General features: G+C 40.5%; 1 protein-coding gene across 1 annotated transcript; it reads left to right on the top strand.

Annotated features, from left to right (window-relative positions):
* The first annotated feature begins 858 nt into the window (after positions 1 to 858).
* Positions 859 to 1,935, top strand: LOC109207747 (ethylene-responsive transcription factor ERF014-like). Its single transcript, XM_019370731.1, has one exon. It carries the CDS (start codon positions 1,047 to 1,049, stop codon positions 1,758 to 1,760), a length of 714 nt encoding a protein of 237 aa, XP_019226276.1. The 5' UTR covers positions 859 to 1,046; the 3' UTR covers positions 1,761 to 1,935.
* The last annotated feature ends 17,097 nt before the right edge of the window (positions 1,936 to 19,032 follow it).

Here is a 19,032-nt window from a genome sequence, read left to right as displayed (position 1 = left end):
CTTTTACCGATCGTACTTTTTCGCGATACGCATTTTTGGAAATTTTTGAAACTTGTCTTTCTAATTTTTCTATTTCTCTTATTAAGATTCTTCCAAACGGTATCTAGACGAAAAAAGAAAAATATTACAAGTAAAAATTTCATAATTTGTAGCAATATTCATTTAATTTTGCAAATGTCAAATTTTCTCTCTAAAGAAATACAAATCGACTCTCAAAATCCAGTGTGTGAGACAGGACGCATATTTGATAGATTGACATAGTCTCGATCTTTGAAAAAATTGTTTGAATTTATTCTAAATAACCAAATAAAAAGCAAATAAACTTAATTTTGAAATTATAAAGGAGCATAATATACACAAATAGCTAGCCCTTAGTAGGAACCAGAGGGAGCTAGTTAGCTAGTGTCTCATTTCGCTTATAGAATAGAATCACAACTAGGTATGAGAAGTTTCAAAAGTTAAGGTTCAAAACATATATATGCAAAATCCTATATACAATTAGAGTTTTAATAACATACAGTTTTTTATATTATCAGTTCACTCAAAGGATATCAATAGGTAAGCCTAATTAAAATGTAAGATTTGTAATCTTAAAAATAACATAAATTATTAACTAAATTTGATGTTTACATTTTTTTAATACTAATAGAGTATATTACTTAAACTCATACGATTAATGTTATCAAGTAAAGGGCAATATTGTCAATTAAATTGAAAAAAGACATTTATCCAAGTTCTCCATTGGATTAAAGAACTGGAAAATATCTGTCTCCCACTTTGTTGTTTACATATGTAGACATTACTCTCTTGACTAAAAGGATCTCCTCACTTCAAATCATCTCCCCCCCCCCCCCCCCCTCCAAATTAGCACACACCCTACCATCTATAAATAATCATCCTCTCCTATAACTTCAACATCACTTCATCATCCACCTCAAACACAGACAAAAAAACCATCCAAGAACCAGAAGCAAAAAAAGAAAGAGAAACAATAGATCGAAGAAACTACGCTCAAATCTCTTGATTGTTGTTTAAAGATTCAGCCAATGGTGAAGACCGAGCAGAAAACCCTAGCTGCAGAAGCAAGCATGAGCACAATGGCATTATCATCTTCAAACAGCAACAATAATAATAATAACAACATGAAGATGAAGAAGAAGAAGTATAAGGGAGTAAGAATGAGAAGCTGGGGATCATGGGTATCAGAAATAAGAGCACCAAATCAGAAAACAAGAATCTGGTTAGGCTCTTATTCAACTGCTGAAGCTGCTGCTCGAGCTTATGATGCTGCTCTCTTATGCCTCAAAGGCCCTTCTGCTGCTAATAATCTCAATTTCCCTTTCAACTCCTCTTTCTATCACCACATTGATCTTGATCATCACACTTCTACAACTTTATCTCCTAAAGCCATCCAAAGGGTCGCCGCCGCTGCTGCTTCCGCTGCTGAAGGCGCAGGCGTAAATGTTGAAAATAATGTACCATCTCCGCCCATTTCTTCCACTTCTACTTCTACTAATTCTTCTTCACCATTGAGTCATGAGGATCAATTAGATGAGGTTTCTTTATTACCAATATTTGATCATCATGCTACTTTGGAAGAAGAGACAACAACTGTGTCAATGATGGGGCAATGGTACAACTTTGATTCTCCAAAGTACAATGACATGCTTCACGGTACCGTTTTCTTTGATCCCCCATTAATGGATGAAGTTTATTATGAAGAAGGATCTGCAGATATCCCTTTATGGAGTTTTTGCTGATGAAGAAGAGAAGGAAGATCTCACTTGAATTATTAACCCTATTTGTTAATTATTCTTTCATAAAAACAAAAAACAAAAAGGAGCAATATTTTTTTTAGGTGATGTCAAGTTATTTTTTCTTGAACAACATCACTGACAGTGACTAATTATATTTAAATTTATTAGGTAAGAGAAGGAAAAAAAAAGGGACATATACAAAGAGAGAAACCATATTTTCTGGACTCTCCCATGTGAGTTCCTAGAAAATTCCTGTTTAGATATACTATATATTTGTAGAAATGTACTGTGTCATATGCTGTATCATTTATTGTGTTCTCCAAGTGCAATAAAATGGTGGGAAATATTTTATTTTATAGCATGATTAATTTTCCTTAGACTTTGACTGGCATGATTTAATTGAATTGTTCTTCATGATGGAATTATTTGAGACAATGTATTCATGTCCTTAGACTGCCCATGTAACTCTCTCTATATTGCTTAGCAGATTTAGTCTTGTTTTTTTTTTTTCTTTTTTTCCTCTTTTTATAAACATCTTGTGTCTAGAATTGACCCTACTAGTTTGGATCATCCGATGCAAAGCTCATTAAAAAAGAAAGCGCTCTAACTAAGAGTCTCTTTATTTTCACCTCGTTAATAATGACAAGATCTCATTCATGACACTACTTTCCTTGGTGGTACAAATTAAATCTTGATATAATACATAATCATTTAATTTTTCAATTTCTATTCTCACGTCTCTCTAATTTTCAGTCACTATATCTCATACCACCTAACTCAAAAACTGAAATTACTTGGATCAAGTATGCATGCCCATTTTCTCCCAAATTGATATTTGTTCACTTTTGAATTTTGATTTCCTAAATCCAATTTTTACTTTTATTCAGAACGTAATAAAATGTTCAATAAATTCGTCATTTGAAAACAAAAGAAAATGATTTAGCATTTGTACGATGAACTTCCTTTCTTTTTCTTTTTTTTTGAAATCTCGCAAGAATGTTTTCCCTTCCAATAATTGTTGAAAATGCCTTCGATATTTGCCGTCAACATATAGAAAACAGATACTTAAGAATATCGTTGAATTGACACGGAGGAAGCAGACTAATATAATTCGTCTAATACTAGTATTTAACATATCCACTTGTTTTGTTTAACTTTTTTTTTTTTGGATCAACTTATTATCTTTAACTGGCTTTATATATATGAGTTGGACATTGCGTAAGTTTACAACCAGGGCAGGTAGAATTTAACATATTAACTTTATGTTACTGGCTTCCATAGATTTGTTAATACCTTTTGAACTTTTATTTTGTCTGTCAAAGACAAACTGGTAGAGACTTATGTGTCTGCAAACGCGTTTTCACCAGTATTTTTAAAGCATATTTTTTTCTTTCTTTCTATTTTTCTAAGGTAATCCTAGCTTTCTGAAGTGCTTGATTGAGACATAATATCGAGTATTAATTAACTTGGACACTTCAGAATTTAATTATCTTATCCGTTCTAATTTTACCTTCATCACTTTTGTCCTATCTTTTGAGTGTTATACATATCTTTTAATTAACTAATGCAAATTAATAAATTGCGTTTTTTTTCTTTTTTCCCTTCTATTCACTATTTTGTCAAATACTAATATACTTTGGTCTTGTTGCTAATTAAGATTTCTTAGATTAAAGTTTGTGGTTCATCTTTCAACAATAGAATATTAGCAATTCTAAATTGTCTATAACCGAATTTTGGAATATTTACAGGGTGGTGGTATGTTCCTAGAAGCTGCATGCATCTTCATAAAATTACAATGCATTTCTTTATCTCTCGACGTTATCAAATAATATGCATGTCACCCCCGAAACCAGCACGATCGATATCAAAGTAGGGAAGCTAAGTAGCTCCCTCTGTCCAAATTGTTGGCCATTCGAAATAGGACACAATTCGCGTCACCGGCGCCCAGCCCGGCGCCAGCGCCCTCCATAGCGCCCCAATTTTTTTGAGCATATTGTTTTCAGCGCCACAGGTGGCGCCAGGCGCTGCCTGTGGCGCCCAACTGGCTTTTTTTCCGATTTTGTCCGTTTTAGCTTCAAATCTTGCACGTTTTGCCCCCACTTGCTCCCGAATCATTCCTACAAGTAAAAACACTTCAAATTAATATAATTCATAGCATTTAACATCCCAAATTCACGAAACAAGATTAAAATATGAGGCGATATACATAAAAATATATATACTTTAAGCTAAACATCAACACCCCACACTTAGACTCTTGCTCGTCCTCGAGCAATTGGACAATCTAATAAACCCCCAACTACGTACAAAGTTCAATCATAGAGGAGCACCCTAACTTTTAACCACACACTATACCCTTGACCACGATCAATACCGGCACACAAGCATGAACACACAAAAATTCCCATTCTTCCCGTTTAAGCATACCCAAGTATAATATTTCAATTCAATAAATTCCAACCACCTATTTGTCACCACCCAACCTCAATAATCGACTTGCAACCAATAATCACCCTCAATTCATGCGCTTACCCAACAAGAAAGTTTACAACATTACCAATCATTCATGAGATCATGTGCCCTCACCAACAAACAAAAGAGTGAGTATAAATTGGTCCACACATTCGAATATACTTTTGAATATAGATTAAGGACATCACACAAATGAACAAAATTCACTCACTCTCACAAAGAATTCATATGCATCCCGTGGTCGTACTATAAGCTTGCCCTTAGTGTATATCTCTACTAATTTAAGCTAGCCAAATTTAGGATCAATTAGGACTTTTAGGTTGTAATGTAGGCTAAGGGATGGGTACGATACATTTAGGAATAGTGGCTAACCCTCCTAAGCACTTTAATACACTAAATTTACAATTCGAGCACATACTCTTCTCAACCAAACTTGCCATATACAACATAGCCCTCTTTTCAATTAAGCACTTCTCTATTTTTCACTAGCACAAATCAATAAGAATTGGAGGTGTTTATTTTTCTACATTATTTGAACTATCATATATATATATATATATATTTTCTCTTTTTCTTTAAATTCTTCTTCCTCTTTTTTTTTTCTTTTCTTCACACACTCCATACAATAAAGTTCATCAGCTAGTGACCTTTAAATTCAACTTTAGTGCACCAACGAGCCATTCCATGGTTCTACTCAAAAGCTACTCCCCCATCTCTAACCTTACTTCTTTTAGCGACTAAGTGCCTTAGGAGGTAAATGTTAAATCAATATCAAATTAAGAACAAAATAGGGGTATAGCTTGTAATGTGGGTGCCAAAAGAAAGGTCTACAGGCTCAAAGGGGCTAGCAATGGAAAATTCTATTATTATGTGACAAGCACATCCATGATCAAGCAAAAAAAATGCCTACGTCATCTCCTAGATTAGCACAACTTACAATTTCTCTTCAATTAACACACGGGACAAGTTCTAGACTACACAGGATAGCATAGAAAATCACGAATCCTCACACACACGTTGCACATGACTCAATCAAGACGGTTCTGTTCAACTCTCAAGTCAAGCAAGCACAATTAAATGAGAAATTTAAGCAACATTGCACTATGCGGCATACAAGTCAAACAGCTGAGAAAAGGCGTCACAAAATAGGCTATTTACTTTACTTAGGCTTCACAATTCAAACCAAATACACGGGAAAAATAGAATGCATGTCATAGCCTAATGTGCCAGCATCAACCATGTCAATGAGTATCCCAGAACGACTCAGTTTATTCCTAAACTACTCCTAAAAAGAAATTAAAGTGCCCGGTTCGAGCTACATCCTTGGAAAAGAACCGGTGCCCAAAGAAAAACCAAGGAATACTACCTAGCTATTCTAAAAAAAAATTAAAAATAAAAAAAAAACAAAAATATTTTTGGTGTTTTTAAATCGGACTTTTATCCCTCAAGAAAATTGTCCAAAAGATCCATCGTCGGGAAAAGTCCGAGCTTTTTCAAAAAAAAATTTTCATTTAAAGCAACTAATACTACACTAGACTAACTACACTAGAACTACTGGAAAGAAAAAAAAAATCAAAACAAGTTAATACAAAATATACAACTATAGCACAGGTAGTATTCCTCCCACCCCACACTTGAACTATGCATAGCCCTCGATGCAAGTAAAAAATGAAAAACAGATTAGGGTGAAAAGAAAAACTCCCTGTCAATTAAAGTCCACTCCCCCCAGCAGCGCTAGGGTCATCATCATCCGGTCCGAAAGGTACCAAAGTCATGGGGCCCGTAGCACCATTTTCATCCTCATCCTCAGTATCGGAGCCTTTGGCAGAGTTGATGTCCTCAGACAAGTGAACGAGGCTGCCAGGTGCAATCCCCAACATCTCCTTGGACGCGCTAGACAATTCATCGCGCAAATGCGTGCGCTCCGCATCTGTAGTGCCAGCCCTGCTCATGAGTAGGTTCAACGAGTTATAAATGTACCTGTTGAAGTTCTCCTCTCGCTCCATCCGAGTAGCGGGGGTGAGTTTGGACGATGTCTCCACCACAGATGTGATGTCCATAAGCCCATCCGGAGCCTCCACCACCTCATCATGACCGGGGTACTCCCCCACTCTTCGAGATATCATATACTGGGTAAGTAAATTGCCAAAGAAGGACCGCCGAATCTGTCGCCCAAACCTCGTGCGGGCCATCTCATCGAGCATGATCTCAGCTACATTAATTGGTCGGCCGGTCATCAAGGAGAAGATGAGACACACTCTAGCTCGAGTGCAGTCACTGCTGTGCTCCGCCGGCATTAGTATCGCCCGCACAAAATTCTGCCACACTTTGGCAGCTTTGTTGAAGTCTGAGCGTACCATAGAGAGGTGATTGTTGCCTTGCTTCCGTATCCACTTAGCATTGGAATCTACTCCACAAAGAGTGTGACGTATGAGCTCATATTTCAGCTTTCGGATAAAGCGTTGGAGTCTCCTTGGGTCGGCATTCTCAACCCCTCAAATATTCACACAAATACTCCCTGCCCATCGGCACATCTTTTCCTCTTACACGTGAAGTGCACCGTTTGTAATCCCAGTTAGCATATAGCTCTCGAACCATGTTCAGGTTGGCATGCCCCGTGCATTCCAAGAACTTGTCCATCTTTAGAGCTCGCAACCTGTCAAGTATCTCCGGGAATTTCCTCTCTAAGGCCGCGCTATTAATCCCCATCTCAGAAATGTACCGACCAGACGGCACAAAGTCCCTGTGCCATGCGATAGCATCATCATCGACCAAATCCAAACGAGGCCTTGGCCTTAATGGCACTTGCTGAGATCCCTCGGCGACCTGCTTGCCTTTGGGCTGCCTTGAAGAGCTTTCACCTTGCTTGTGCTTTTTGGGCACAGGAGAAGTGGTGGAGGACCTTCCAATGCCTTTGCCTTTGCTAGCGCTATCACGAGCCATAGTATCCTGCAACACAATGAAACATGAATGTGAGAATGGTGCATGAAATATGCCTAAGGTTGTCGTGCAAGTCATGAAATGACCCCACACTTAAAACCGAAGACACAATATACATTATGTCAAAAGTGTTCATCCACCATGTACAAGTGTTGCACCTTAAAGCTATGGGTACTCAAGACTTCCCCATGCTACACAATAATGATTGATCATGGCAACATGAATTCACAATAAGATAAGCAAGAGGCATATGGTATGCACCTTTCACAATTACTAGACTATACTAAATTAGTCAAACTTACAAGATTCTACAACATACAACATATAAGATCAATGGTGTAGGAATATGTTTCGCAACAAAGCCACATCCCTTGGCATGTAGTAGCATCCCTATACACCCCACACTTAGCCCGAATGCATACACAATTATATCCGGTTACTCAGACTTCACCGGTGCACCAAAAATCCTCGTTTAAGCATTTTAACAAACAACATGTGGGAATGAGGTGTGTGCTTACAATTCAACAATGGTGGAACATGGTGGCCCTCCCAATTTTCAACGAAGTAGAGGGAATTCTAGTTTACTACTCCTTATACATATTAAACACACAATTTTCGACCAAAACAAATCATTCACCATAAAGATTTCACAAGAAAACTATGGGGAATTAGGGCTCTTGGGAATGGGATTATGTTTATCTACTAGTTAAAACACAACAAGAAATAGAAGAGAATAAGAAGAACATACCTGGAGAAGGAGTGCAAGAGAGAAAGAAAATTTGATGAAGAAGAAGAAGAAAGTCGACAGAAGTAGTTCTCTTAGGCGTGAATTTTGTGCTTCTTCAGGTTTTAAAATTTTTGGGTTTTTGTTTGTGTTTGGGTGGGTTTGGGAAGGGATATGGGTGTTAGTATTAGTGTAAATGGGTATTTGGGTTGGGTTAAATAGATATGGGTTAAGAATAAAATAAATAACGAAAAAGAAAAAAAAATTAAAACTTACCTGACCCCCAGCTGGGCGCCCCGCGCCCTGCCTGGCGCTGGCGTTTGGGACCATACTGTTTTTGGCGCCACAGGCAGTGCTGGGCGCTGGCCTAGGCGCTGTTCACGTTAATTTTTTTTTTTGGATAAACATCCCGATCCCCCGAGCCTTATATATACCCAATTTACACGTCCTACACCATTACATCTAAAATTTCTATACCTATAAAGAAAATGCAATACTCTACCTATTCTAAAAAGAAAAATTAAGAAGTTAAACTAGGAAAGCAATAAAAATTGGGTTGCCTCCCAACAAGCGCCTGATTTAACGTCGCGGCACGACGCAGAGTCTCGCTTACTCATCAACGAGTACAACCTTGGTCATCTCACGATTAATCATTCCTTTCCGATAATGCTTGACTCTATGTCCATTCACCAAGAATTTCCTCTCACCATTTAAAGCTCGCAGCTCGATTGCACCATAAGGAGTGACTCTCACCACCTCGAAAGGACCTGACCATCTCGACTTTAGCTTCCCAAGGAACAGCCGTAGTCTAGAATTGAATAATAATACCTGTTGGCCTGCCTCAAGGTGACGCGGCTTGATATGCTTGTCATGCCATCTTTTGTCTGTTCTTTATATAGCTTAGCATTTACATAAGAGTGCAGCCTGAACTCGTCTAGCTCATTCAACTGCATAAGTCTTTTCTCACCTGCGGCCTCAAGGTCCATATTCAGCTTCTTAATGGCCCGGTATGCCTTGTGTTCCCGTTTGACGGGCAAGTGACATGCTTTCCCATAAACCAGCTTGTAAGGGGACGCTCCAATTGGCATTTTATATGCAGTTCTATACGCCCATAGGGCATCATCTAACTTTGCAGCCCAATCCTTCCTATTAACACTCACCGTCTTCTCTAATATTTGCTTGATTTTTCTGTTTGACACCTCAGCTTGCCCACTTGTCTGAGGATGATATGCTGTAGCAACTCTGTGGCGAACTCCATATTTAGCTAGAAGGTTATTCAACAATCGATTGCAAAAATGAGTCCCTTCATCACTGATTAAAGCACGTGGAGTCCCAAATCTGGAGAATATGTTCTTTTTCACAAAAGCAACTACCACCATGGCATCATTCGTTGGCAAAGCAATTACCTCTACCCATTTTGACACGTAGTCAACTGCTAGCAAAATGTATTTGTTTCCTCTACACGATGAAAATGGCCCCATGAAATCTATTCCCCATACATCAAAAAGCTCAACTTCTAGGATGTTATTCAAAGGCATCTCATGCCTCCTTGTGATTGTTCCCGTTCTCTAACATTGGTCACACTTCTTAACGAATGCATGGGCATCCTTGAATAAAGTCGGCCAAAAGAGACCGGATTGGAACGCACTTTTGCAGCTTTTCTATCTCCTCCATGATGGCCCCCATAAGGTGATGCGTGACAATCATACAACACAAGTTCTGCCTCTTTTTCAGGAATGCATTGCTTGAACAAATACGGCTCATCCCAGTAATAGAAGTTCACATCATGTAAAAACCGCTTTCTAGCTTCAGATTGGATTTCCGGAGGAAGTACCCCACTCACAAGATAATTCACATAGTCTGCATACCATGGGGGAGGGTCTTGGGTGATAGCAAAAAGTTGCTCATCAGGAAATACTTCTTTAATTTGGCCACCCTCCTTCATGTGATCGTGATTTCAACCTTGATAGATGGTCAGCTACTTGGTTCTCTGTCCCCTTTCGATCTCGTATTTCTACATCAAACTCCTGCAGCAATAAAATCCAGCGCATCAATCTAGCCTTAGATTCTTTTTTTGTAAACAAATACCTGATTGCTGCATGATCGGTATGGACTATGACTTTCGTTCCCACCAAGTATGCCCGAAATTTCTCAAAAGCCCACACAACGGCTAACAACTCTTTCTCAGTGGTGGTGTAATTCAACTGTGCATCATCAAGAGTCTTACTTGCATAGTAGATGGAATAAAACACCTTGTCCTTCCTTTGGCCTAGCACTGCCCCAATAGCGAGGTCACTCGCATCACACATAAGTTCAAATGGTAAGGACCAATTAGGTGCCACGATAATGGGAGCAGTCACGAACTTCTTCTTGAGTTCTTCAAATGCCTTAAGGCACGCATCATCAAAGTTGAAAGTTACCTCTTTTTCAAGCAGCCTGCAAAAAGGAGTAGTAATTTTCGAAAAATCTTTAATAAAGCGCCGATAGAAACCCGCGTGTCCCAAGAAACTTCGGACACCCTTCACTGAAATAGGTGGAGGTAATTTTTCAACCGCCTCCACCTTCGCTTTATCAACTTCAATGCCGCTCCTAGATACTCTGTGACCCAACACGATGCCTTCTTGTACCATAAAATGGCACTTTTCCCAATTTAGTACCAGATTTGTTTCTTCACAACAGGCCAGCACCTTGCTTAAATTACTCAAGCAATCATCATAAGAAGACCCAAAAACTGAAAAATCATCCATAAACACTTCCACGAATTTTTCCACCATGTCGGTGAAAATAGTCATCATGTACCTTTGGAAAGTGGCTGGTGCATTACAAAGACGAAACGACATTCGCGTGAAGGCAAAAGTGCCATACGAACAGTAAAAGTGGTCTTCTCCTGATCCTCTGGGCATATGACATTCTGATTATATCCCGAATAACCATCAAGGAAGCAATAATATTCATGTCCGGCTAACCTGTCTAGCATTTGGTCGATGAATGGAAGTGGGAAGTGGTCCTTGAGAGTTGCCTTGTTGAGCCTTCTATAATCAATGCAGACTCTCCATCCCGTAACAGTGCGAGTAGGAATTAGCTCATTCTTCTCGTTCTCAACTACAGTCATTCCTCCCTTTTTGGGCACACATTGAACCGGGCTTACCCAGTTGCTGTCAGAAATAGGAAAAATGATACCTGCATCGAGCAACTTGATTACTTCCTTTTTCACCACCTCTTTCATAATGGTATTTAATCTTCTTTGTTGCTCCACACTGGGGCGGTGTCCGTCCTCTAAAAAGATTTTATGCATGAAAAACGATGGACTAATACCATTGATGTCAGCTATAGTCCACCCAATGGCCTTTTTATGCTCGCGGAGTACCCTGAGGAATTTTTCTTCTTGAGTGCTGGTCAAGATGGACGAAATAATCACGGGCAATGTCTCAGAGTTCCCCAAATAGGCATAGCGCAGATGCGCTGGAAGTGGCTTAAGTTCTAGCTTTGGAGCTTCTTCAATAGATGGCCTGGGAAGGGTCAGAGTGACAGGCCTGTCCAACTCTTCAAATTTTCTAAACCCCTGGACATAATTGTAGGACATATCCAATACTTGCTCAATTTCTCCCATCATCTCATCTTCACTATTTTCTACATCCCCAATCAATACTCGTTCAACAGGATCTACAGGGATCAGATATGGCACTAACGATGTAGCATCACTCTCCACCACAGAGATCATGGATAACTCTTCATAGTGGGCTGGTAACTTGAGTGCTCTATAAACATTGAAGACCTCCACTCGATCACCCACTCTCATTGTCATCCTTCTTTCGCAGACATCGATAATTGCTCGGCCCGTGGCTAAGAATAGACGCCCCAAAATAAATGGGATTTCCTGATCAGGCTCGTAATCCAAGATAATGAAATCAGCAGGGAATATGAAGGAACCCACTTGAACTAGCACATCTTCAATCACTCCCTCAGGATGAGCAAGGGAGCGATCAACTAACTGTAAGATAACTGTTGTTGGGCGTGGCTCACCCAACCCCAACTGTCTGAACACAGATAGCGGCATCAAATTGATGCTCGCTCCAAGATCACATAACGCTCGCCCAACAACAATTTTACCAATCGAGATTTGGATAGTGAAACTACCTGGATCCTTCAATTTCTGAGGTAACTTGCCCTGAATTCTTGAGCTGCACTCCTCAATGAGTGCCACAGTCTCGAACTCGGTTAGCCTCCTTTTATTTGCCACAATGTCCTTGATGTACTTTGCATATTTGGTACTTCTTGTAAGATGTCAACCAATGGAATATTAATTTGCACCTGCTTCAAGATATCAAGAAACTATTTATATGCGGCATTATCCCTTAATTTCTGCAATCTTTGAGGGAATGGAGGTGGTGGCCTTGCAACCAATTATGGGGGTTGCTCAGCCACCGCCTCTCCAACTAGCTTCTCTAGCTCTTTAGCTTTTTCTGATGTTGATTCTATAGTGGTTGGCCTCTCATCAAAAGTCACCTGTGTCCTCTTTTTAGACTAAACTTCTTCTAGTTGTCTCCTATTCCTCAACGATACGACATTAAGGGTTGCCCTAGGATTCGCTTCAGCTTCACTTGGAAGAGCTCCAACTGGTCTAGTGTTTTGAGCATTGGCAAGCTGTCCCATTTGACGCTCTAAATTTCTCACTGTTGTGACGAGGGCTTGCTGTTCAGCCATCATTTTTTTCAACATGTCTTCGAAGTGACTTGTAGGATTTGCTTGTTATTCAACCTGAGGTGGTCTATATTGATGTTGAGGTGCTTGAGGCCTGTATTGATTCTGAGTACCTTGGTTTCCACCCCAAGAGAAGTTTGGGTGGTTCCTCCGGTTGGGATTGTATGTGTTTCCATATTGGTTTGTTTGGACTCTATTTGAATTACCCACAAAGCAGACACATTCTGGGTTAGCGGGGCATATGTCGCTCGTGTGCCCCTCTCCACATATTTCACAAAAAGCTTGAACCTATTGTACCGGTTGTACTTGTTGCTTGTTGATCTCAAGGTCATCTGATTGACTTGGTTGGCAAGTGTAGAAATCTGTGCTGATAATGCTGAGACAACATCTAACTCAAGAACCCCTGCAGACTTTTGCACTGTGTGTCTGCCCATCTCTCCTTGCCAGTCCGGATTGCTCTTGGAGAATTTGTTCAATAATGCATATATCTCGTCAAAGCTTTTCTCCAACACTTGACCCCCAGCTGCAGCATCTACCACAATCTTTGTTTCATAATGTAACCCTTCTATGAAAGTGTGAGCTAACACTTCATTCGTCTGATTGTGATGAGGACAGTCTCTGAGTAGCCCTTTGAACCTTTCCCAAGCTAAGTATAAAGATTCTCCCGCTTTCTGTTTGAAGGCAACTATCTCACTTCTGATCTTTGCAGTTTTGCCTGAAGGAAAGAACCTTGCCAGAAATTTTCTTGCCAAATCATTTCATGATGTAATGGAATTAGTTGGTTCTGCCTTTAGCCATCGCTTAGCTTTGCCCAACAGAGAGAATGGAAAAGTGTGAGCCTCACATAATCTGGAGTGACCCCGTTAGTGATATAAGTATCACTAATCTCCAAGAAGTTCAGAATATGTTGTTGTGGATCCTCGTGCGGAAGACCCATAAACTGCCCATTTGCATGAAGTAGCTGGATCATGCTCTGTTTCTGCTCAAAGTGCCCAGTGATTCTGGGCTTCACGATACTGGAGGTGACATCACCACCTCCTGAACAGCCATGTGTTGCTCGTCTACCATGTCCACAGGAAATTGAACAATTGCCTGAATATTATTCGTGTCCCTTGCTTCCCTCAACCTCCTGTGAAATGTTCTCTCAGGTTCAGGATCAAAGCCTTCAAGTCAATCCTGGATTCTGACCCTACGCATTCAATCAAAGTTCCCGAGATCTGAGCAAAAATCAAGTAACGTTAGACTCGACGAAATAAAAAATTAAAGCAAAAACCAGCAAGTAGTTAATAAAAACTTGTTGCTCCCAATCGCACACGCAAGTATACGTGGTCGAAAAGTAATATAATGATAAGTTGAGTGTCGAACCCACAGAGACTTGTGTAAACTACTCACTAAATCACTAAAATTGTTATTCAATCCAGCTAAAAGCAAAGTCCAATAATATGATTATACGATACTACGATTCTAAATAATAACTAAATTTTCAAGTAACGAGTTGATCTTTGTGTATTCAGTAGAGACAATATTCCAGGGTTGTGATCGATTCACCATTCGTATTGTGTTCTAAATAACTGTCCCCTTCATATAATTCACTCATGGTTGCTAATTAATCGATAAATGCTCTCACAGCCTTCTCCCGAAGTACCACTCACCTATTCTCAATATATTAACGCCTATATTCCTATGAAATCAATCTATTAAGAACGCATTAAGATTACAATATTTAATTAAGCATGGTGACTAGGTGTATTCCTATCCTAACCACAAANTTCTCCAAAGTGCGTCTCCCCCCTCAAAATTAGGCTTAGTCTTCCTTTTATACGTGTTGGATAGGTCTAGGGTCGAATAAACCGTGTCCCGGGCGAAATAGGACACAAATCGCGTCACCGGCGCCCAGCCCGGTGCCAGGCGCCCTCCATAGTGCCCCAACTTTTTTGAGCATACTGTTTTCAGCGCCACAGGTGGAGCCAGGCGCTACCTGTGGCGCCCAACTGGCTTCTTTTCCGATTTTGTCCGTTTTAGCTTCAAACCTTGCACGTTTTCCCCCACTTGCTCCCGAATCATTCCTAGTAAAAATACTTCAAATTAATATAATTCATACTCTCTCCGTTCCAATTTATGTGAACCTGTTTGACTGGGCACGGATTTTAAGAAAAAATGAAGACTTTGGAATTTGTGGTCCTAAACAAGTCAAAAAGGGGCCCAGAGTATTTGTGTGGTTATAAAAGCTTCTTAGTAAGGGTAGAATTGTAAGTTTAAGCTAAATTGTTTCCAAATTTAGAAACGGTTCATTCTTTTTGGAACGGACCAAAAAGGAAATAGGTTCATATAAATTGGAACGGAGGGAGTAGCATTTAACATCCCAAATTCACGAAACAAGATTAAAATATGAGGCGATATACATAAGAATATATATACTTTAAGCTAAACATCAGTGATAGACTTGTTGCTGATACTTGAAATTTGACTAAAGTTTGCTAAATTTAAAACCTGTCAGCCCAAATCAGGAGAAATATAATCATCAGTGAAAAATATACCCATTAATCGTATACTTCTAACTTGAGAACTCGTCAACTTTCGAGTGTTTTATGTGTATAGATCATTTCGTTAATCATGTATGTAGAGGTAATGTGAATGGGGTTGCAACATTAATATAAAGGATGCAATTACCACAGAATAAGACGTTTTTGAAGTAGACCTGTGGCAAGTAATGAAAGATCAAAGCAAGAGATATTGAGAATCAGAGTTGGGAGCACATTTTCTATCAATACAATAAAATTGGGTGGTGTTTTAAATTTTAACCCATCCTGGAGGGACAACGATTTTCTCTGAAATGGTAAAAAGAAAATATATCAAAAGAAAAAGAGATAAAAATATCAAACTTTAGTACTAGTTTGCGAATTCGGAGATGACAGGGATTCATCAAGCTAAGGGCGAATCAATAATATTAATTACGGATATGTATACGGTAGAAATCGGGCTACCCGATTTCATTCTTTGGTCGAGGTGGGAATGTCGCGTCAAGGAGTTAGGACGACGAGTCCAGAATCGAAGCCTCTTTTCGGACCGAGGTCGCGTCAATCGCGGCCGGAGAGAGACAGACTCCGAGTGACATCGGTATAGCTTGATAACGAAAAAGGCGAGATATCCGCAATTGGTCGAGGATCGTGGCATGAATCTCGGAACAGATCAATCTACGGTGATTAATCAGATGTTAATATGATTTCCTACTATAATTAGAAGTGTACCTTGTTTAGGACTTCTCTATTATATTAAGAGGGATCTCATTCATTTGTAAGGATTCATTCTTCACTGATAAGATTATACACACTCATTACTTTCCTGCTATTTCACTTACTGTTCATCAGAGTTGCTTTATCATTTACTATTCTTACTATCCCACCTCGAGACTACCCCAAGTCGAGGTCGAGACCTAGCTACCATACTGGTTTGATTTATTTTATTCTCTAATTAATTCATTTATTTTATTGCTTATCAATTGGTATCAGACGAAATCACATATCCTTAAAAGCACAATATAAGTTTAATTGTTATCCTAATTTGAGGGTAAACAGTTTGGCGCCCACCGTGGGGCTAAGGATAATAGTGATTGTTTGGTGCTGATTCAAATGACACACATTATTTTACATTTGTTCTTGTCAGGTATCTGTGCTCTCAGGTTAAAACATGTCAAACTCACAAAACGCACCCGCACACGGTGACAATGGACTCGGTTTTCACGGGGAAAACGACAATGTGATTGCTCCTGGAGCCGAGGTGCCACAGGCTAATCTCGGGGGAGCGTCGATTGCCAATCCAGTCGATGTCGGTTCGCACATTGCTTTAAATTCGGACCTAGGCACGGACCCCGAAGGGAGTGTACACAGAGAAGGCCGATCTGGTGGCCAGGGTACACAGGGCAGAGGAGACGGAGGAGTCAGTCTCCAAGTGATATTCGAGATGCTACAGGCTCCGCAGGCCGCAATTGCCCAGCTATAAAATCAACATAGAACTTCGAGTGGGGTCGAGGCAGAAGTAACTCGTCGTACTGATCCAGTACCGGAGAGGTCGAATGGTAACGAATCGGGGATCGATCCTGCAATAATGAAAAATCTCGAGGAACTCACCAAATGAATTGATTTAGGAGAGAAGAAAATCGAAGCTAATGATAAAAAAATGGAAACATACAACTCCCGAGTTGATCAGATACCGGGGGAACCACCAATCTTAAAAGGGATGGATTCAGAGAAATTCGTACAAAAGTCGTTCCCTACGAGTGCGGCTTCGAAACCCATTCCGAAGAAGTTTCGTATGCCGGACATACCTAAATACTATGGGACCACTGACCCCAACAAGCATGTCACCCCTACACATGTGCCATCAAGGGTAACGATCTGGAAGACGATGAGATCGAATCCGTTTTATTGAAGAAGTTCGGGGAAACCCTATCGAAGGGAGCAATGATTTGGTACCACAATCTACCACCAAATTCCATGACTCGTTTGCCATGTTGGCAGATTCTTTCGTAAAGGCACATGCCGAAGCCATAAAGGTTGCGACAAGGAAATCGGACCTTTTCAAGGTAAGACAGAGGGATAATGAGATGTTGAGGGAGTTTGTATCCTTATTTCAAATGGAATGCATTGAGTTGCCACCAGTCACAGATGATTGGACCGTTCAAGATTTCACTCAAGGATTGAATGAACGACGTTCGGTAGCATTACGTCAGCTGAAACAAAATTTGATCGAGTATCTGGTTGTAACTTGGGCAGATATCGGTACCAATCGATGATCAGGGTCGAGGATGACCAATTAGGAGCTCCTTTCGGTTCAGTACACCCAAACAGGTCAGCAGCCAAAGGCCAGAGGGACATCGACAGGGAGCCAAGATCGAACAAAGACCGATATCAACCGTACACCTCAGATCGCAGGAACAATGGTCTAGGACGCAATTCTGCTCGGAATGATACGACGAAGCGATCGAGGACAGAATTCTCGGGGACTCATGAGCAAAAGTGGTTTTGATAAGGGCACCAATCCCACAGAGGCACCTCGATTGTCGGAATATAATTTAGTGTCAATGCGTCAGGCATCGTATCAGCAATTGGAAGAATCAAAGACACCAGATGGCCCGGGCTCATACAAATCGATCCTTCCCAAAGGAACCCCAATCTGATGTGTAAATATCAAGGCACACATGGTTACAGGATCGAGGATTGCAGGCAATTGAGAGAGGAGGTAGCCCGTTTTATTCAATGAGGGCCACCTTCGAGAATTCCTAAGTGATCAGCCAAGAATCATTTTAGGGAAATGGACGCCAACAAGAAAAATGAACAGGAGGAGCCGCAGCATGTAATTCATATGATCGTTGGAGGGGTCAATATTCCGCAAGGGCCCGTGTTCAAACGCACTAAGGTATCAATTACTAGGGAGAAACCAACCCGAGACTATGTGCTAAAAGGCACCATATCATTCAACGATGAGGAAGCAGAGGGAGTTTCTCAGCCTCACAACGACGCCCTGGTAATTTCTATCTTATTAAATAAAGTTCAAGTTAAGCGTGTTTTAGTGGATCCAAGTAGCTCGGCAAATATCATCCGATCAAGGGTCGTGGAGCAGCTCGGCCTACAAGATCAGATCGTTCCCGCAGCTTGGGTCTTGAACGGTTTCAATATGGCCAGTGAAACTACTAAAGGAGAGATTATCCTATTGGCAAACGTGGCAGGAACTATCCATGATACCAAGTTTCACGTAATCGAGGGCGACATGAGGTACAACGCCCTGCTCGGGAGGCCTTGGATCTACAATATGAGGGCAGTCCCTTCGACTCTCCACCAAATAATGAAATTCCCGATGTTGGACGGGGTAAAAACGATGTACGGGGAGCAGCATGCTGCAAAAGAAATGTTCGCGGTTGATGAGGTAATACGATTTCGGCACTATGAACATCAGAAGGAACGGGCATCAAGGGTAAACAGGAAACCAAATAGCAATCACCGCCACCAGCCTCGACCGAATCGGAGAAGCAGGAAATGGAAGAGGAAGATGAAGATTTTTTGACCCCTCAAACTTTTGTTGTTCCCGAAGATTCCGACGCCAACAAATCAATGGTCGAAGAGCTGGACTAGGTTATATTGATCGATTACCTACCCGAGCGAAAGGTATACCTGGGAACAGGGTTAACCCCCGAACTCGGGAAAAAGCTTATTCAGTTCTTATTGACATAAATTGTTTTGCTTGGTCCCACTTAGACATGACAGGGATCCCGCCGGAGATAACAACACATCGACTAAGCTTGGACCAAAAGTTCAGACCGGTGAAACAAAAGAGATGGCCCCAGTCCGAAGTAAAGCACGCATTCATAAAGGACGAGGTAACTAAACTTCTCAAAATAGGGTCCATTCGGGAGGTGAAGTATCCCGAATGGTTAGTTAATGT

This window comes from Nicotiana attenuata, unplaced genomic scaffold (assembly GCF_001879085.1).
Source record: "Nicotiana attenuata strain UT unplaced genomic scaffold, NIATTr2, whole genome shotgun sequence".
NCBI lineage: Eukaryota > Viridiplantae > Streptophyta > Magnoliopsida > Solanales > Solanaceae > Nicotiana > Nicotiana attenuata.
This window is presented reverse-complemented; position numbering and strand designations above follow the sequence as displayed.